At 34.9% G+C, this 5,000-nt stretch overlaps 1 protein-coding gene across 1 annotated transcript; it reads left to right on the top strand.

Annotated features, from left to right (window-relative positions):
• Positions 1-2,065: 2,065 nt before the first annotated feature.
• LOC141317104 (protein FAM81B-like) lies at positions 2,066-4,022 on the top strand (the record flags this gene model as incomplete). Its single annotated transcript, XM_073832919.1, has 3 exons — positions 2,066-2,201; positions 2,818-3,013; positions 3,889-4,022. Coding segments are annotated over 3 exons (466 nt in total), but the record flags the coding sequence as incomplete, so codon positions are not given.
• Positions 4,023-5,000: the final 978 nt, after the last annotated feature.

The following is a 5,000-nucleotide window of genomic DNA, read 5'->3' as shown; positions in this document are numbered from 1 at the left end:
TTTCTATTCATCAAAGAATCCTGAAAAATCTAAAAATTAAATAAAATGTTTATCAGCATACTAGAATGATTTCTGAAGGATCATGTGATACTAAAGACGAGTAATGATGCTGAAAATTCAGCTTTGATCAAAGGAATAAATTAAATTTGGATCAAATTAATGCAGGCTTGGTAAGCAGAAGAGAATTCTTTAAAAAAATCTTAGTGTTCAAAAACTTATGACTGGTAGTGTACTTACTTATTTTTGCTTTTCAGTATGTGTATGTTTGCCATGATACAAAGTCTCTGTACTTTTAAAAAGAAAATGTTCAACAATTAAAAAGAATATTATCAGAACTAATGCTTATGAGTTATTGTGATTTTTATGGGGTTGGGGTGGTAAAAATCTTGAATTACAGTGCTGTAGGTTAATTGGATTGTTTTTACAGGTAAAAAATGTTTAAAATAAATGAAAATAAACTCTATAGTACTGATACTGTAATTGAAAATACAGTAAAAATACTGTAATTGAAGATACAGTAAAACACTGTAAATGAAATTACAGTAAAAATACTGTAAATGAAATTACAGTAAATACCTTTTAGTACTGTAAATGCACTTACAGTAATAATACTGTAAACATTTTTACAGTAACTTACTGGCATCCAGCTGCCAGTAAGTTACTGTAAAATTTACAGCAAACTTTTTACAGTGTACTTTAGCGAACTAGTCCTAGGTTTTTTCGCCTATCAGAACCAAACAAGTGAAAGAAAGATTCTCTGGAGAGTGAATATCAATAATTATCAAAAAAAAAAAAAGAGTTGAACTTTTGACTCACCATCACAAAGGGGCAAAAAAACATTCGAAAGGGGCAGACACTCTGCCAAACTCAGAACACTTATGTAAGAGCTCAATCTGAGGTCACTGGAAAAAAATTGTGTCAAAAAACATAAAAATGTCTATACCTGTCAAACCATTTGTCCTATCAACATGAAAATTGGTGTGCACGGTCTTGGTCTGAAGTACTATAAATGTCTACGAGGACATTTGCGTAACTCTGATTGGAACAAAACTCGGTTGGCCTGTTTGTCTCATGGCACCAAAGGTCTGAGAGAAATTTAAAGAAATCGGCCACTGGGGGGCAATATCACATTTTTCAAGGGCGTAAACGATTGTACGTCCTGTACAATATTCGTATCAATTTTCGTATCATACGATAGAACTCCTCATTCCAGACAACTTTGCCTCTAGAACCACTGCTGTCAATCAAAGTGTTTGTTAAATGATTGAGTAGATCTAAAAAAAAAAATAATAATACTTTTGCAAAATAGTCCAAGGTTTTTTGCAAAACAAAACAAAACACTGCAGTGCAATTGTCTAGACTCTCTAGGCCAATAATTATCAAAACAAATGTTAAAATATACCCTTTGGGAAGCTATAACAGGGTCGTTTAGAAAAGGGGCACCTGTCCGAATTTACCAAAAATCCTATAAAGCCTAAAAGAAAACTTCACAAAACCTGCTGAGCACATGCGACAGGCGATTCTAAACACGTATGCAAAGTTTTAAAAGAATAAGTCACCCAAAAATTTAAATTTGATGTTTATCTGCTCACCCCCAGGGCATCCAAGATGTAGGTGACTTTGTCATAAGTAGAACACAAATGAACACTTTTTAACTCAAAACGGTGCAGTCTGTCAGTCATATAATGGTAATCTGTGTATGTTTTTTTTTTTTGGGTGAACTATCCCTATCACAGCTGGCACTACAAGAGTCATAACCATTAAAAAACATAATTATTCTATGGTAAATTACCTGGTTTTACTAAAAATGTTTTTTTTTTAATAATTGATTTGTGTGCTTAAATGCCTTAAAGCGCTTAAACCCCAGTAATCTTAGTTTGCAGCTATATTTATAAAAGTAATTACAGAAATTAATTACAGATGTAATTATATGTTGGTATTTTTAGAATATAAGCACAATGTAAAAATATGTATGTACACAATAAGTGCATTGTATCAAATGATTAATTTAAAGTTTAAGTACATAGTAGTGTAACGTGGCATGTATGTGTGTATATTTATGCAGAATCTCTAGTGGTCTGAGGGAGGTGGAGGAGCAGACAGTGATACTGAGGAAGTGGGCAGAGGAGCAGATGAAAACCACAGTTCAATCACACACACAGAACAACCAGCAGCTGCACACCCTGCTGCAGGACAGAGTGGTAAATGTGTGAATGCGTCTTTCTGAGAAAATATAACAAGTGAGCTACATCATAGTGAAATGGCACAGTGGTATAACGTATGTGGTCTCAAACTCAAACTTCAAATGACTAGCCTTTTTAGAGAGTATGCCTACTGATAAATTATGCAATATAAACAAAAAGTATAAACAATTTCAAAGGCGATTTCTCAATTATTTTTTTGCACCCTCAGATTTCAGATTACAAATATTGTCCTATCCTAACAAACCATACATCAGTGAAAAGCTTATTTATTCAACTTTCAGATGATATATAAATCTGAATTTAATTAAAAAAAAACTGACCCTTCTGCCAGGTTTTGTTGTCCAGGGTCATTCGTATATATATATATATATATATATATATATATATATACATATATATATATATATATATATAAATAAATAAGAAACCTCCACCTCCCCTAGCTCCACCTGTCTAGATCTGCTAAGTTTTATCTATTTATCTATGCCTATTCATGCAGCAGCATATCTTACATGCTCACAGCAGCATGTTTGTGCATCTATTGGCAGCAGCAAGAATATACATTTACATTGTCATATCCATTGTATATACTCTGTGCAAATTATGTACTCAGGTTGAAGTGGAAAGCAAGCTAAAGGACAACATGGCTCTTCTCTCTGATCATATGGAGAGGTTGGAGGCACAGCTGGAGAAGGTGCGATCATCTGACAGGACCAAGCGCTCAGAAAACAAACTCAACAGCAAGATCAACACTTTGGAGCAGTGCTTCAGAGAAGAACTAGAGCAGATGAGGAGGGAGTACCAATCAGGTGAGCCTTAAGCATAGGATAAACCCTTTAGAACATCTCAACTCCAACTTGTTAATGGGAACCCAGTGTATTAAGACGTGTATGGCTTAATATAATGAAAAAGTATGTCCCTTACTGAAATATGTAGTAAAAACCCTTAAAGATTTATAGTATTTAAATAATCTACATCATTTTATACATATTTTGGATTATGGGGGGGGGGGGTGCAATTTTTCCGATGGGGTTAAATGTTTGCACTCAGTGAGCTACTGGCGCAACCTGTTGCTTTTTTACCACAACATATCTCTGAAAACACAACTTGGAAAATTGCAACAAGAGAAGCAATGTAAGTCTTCACTGCTTTCCTATAAGAAGAGGACAAAAGAATAAGAGGATGCCTGTGGGTCCTTGGTCTCTCCACTTTAGCCCTGATGCCTTTGAGGATTTTAGTATACCACAGAAACTGGAAGAGCTAACAAATGGCAGAGAGAAGAAACAAATCAGTCTTTTGGTATCATTTGAAGCTTAATGTACATACAAGCCCATTGGATATCTTCCACCCTAACAAATTTGACATTTATTAGTTTATCTCTATTTCCTTCCAACTGCTCAATTTCAAAATGTTACGGATTGGCAGATTTTGGCATTCAGTACAAAAGCCCAAGTCAAACTCAATAAACAACCCCATCAAAGAAAAGCACATTCATTGTAACCTCCAGCTTTAAGACGTACTGTACAGTAGTACATGACTTTTGCTCTCAAATTCTATTTGAGATTCCTGTGACGGACTGAAGGCGAGTGATGCATTATAGATGAGACATCTAACACACACTTCTGCCACAGAATCAATGCTTCCACAGCTTTCTGAAGGTGATCTCCTCTATTATATTTGCCAGGGTTCCAGGCGATTCATGATGCCATTGCATCTCTGAGACACATTGGCGACACCAAAGCCAAACTGGACAAAGAACAGCTGCAACGAGACATCAGACAGATCCAGAGAAACTTGGTAGGAGTGAAGGAGCCCTGACTGGATTATTCTTTTAGAAAACATCTATGCTGGAATACACAACCTGTGTGAGAACACCAAGTATGATTCAGCACAATGTGGGCAGATGGACAATCAAATAAGCTCTACATTTGTTTTCTAGATTAGGAAAAAAAAGGATTTAGCCAGTTTGCGTGAGGTCATTTCCTTTAAATCTCTTTTTGTCTGACCAGAGTTTAAAATCAGATTCTGAGTGAACAATCATTGTTGATGAAATTCAATCAAGGTACAATTACGGCAAATCCGAGATTAGAAGCGCAATACTCATGTGGGCTCAATACTGAAAGATTAGGAAGATGAATGGTTTTGTGTATGACTGGACATCCCCAGGCCAGTATTGATTGTAATGGATGTTGGAATAAACAAACAAGATTGTTTTGTTTTTCATTTAATTTTTCAAGCCACCAATGCATACTTGCAAAACATAAATACCCCCAACATAATTAACCATGATTGTTTTTTCCCTTTTTTTTCTGCTGTCGCATACATGGTTTAACGGATAGTTCACACAAAAATTTAAATTCTGTCATTAATTACTTACTCCCATGTCATTCTAAACCTGTAAGACCTTCGTTCATCTTTGGAACAGAAATTAAGATATTTTTGATGAAATCTGAGAGATTTCTAACCCTGCATAGACAGCAAGGCAACTGACACATTCAAGGCGCAGAAAGGTAGTGAGGATTTTTAAAATAGTCCATGTGACATCTCTGGTTCACCATAATTTTATGTCAGAAAGCTCACAGATTTCATGAATATCCAAAGATATCTTCCAAAGAAAGTACTTATGGTTTTGGAAAGACATGAAGATGAGAAATTAATGACAGAACTTTCATTTTTGTGTTTTTCTTACTTAGATTTTTTGGCTTGTTTCCGGCCAAAAAATCTAAAAAATTATTAAAATTAAGAAGGATTTTGTAGACGAGTAAAAATTGTCTTGTTTTCAGAAAAAACAAGTCA

This window comes from Garra rufa, unplaced genomic scaffold, assembly GCF_049309525.1.
Source record: "Garra rufa unplaced genomic scaffold, GarRuf1.0 hap1_unplaced_331, whole genome shotgun sequence".
Lineage (NCBI taxonomy): Eukaryota > Metazoa > Chordata > Actinopteri > Cypriniformes > Cyprinidae > Garra > Garra rufa.
Note: the sequence above shows the minus strand (reverse complement) of the source record. Positions and strands in the feature narration are given on the sequence as shown.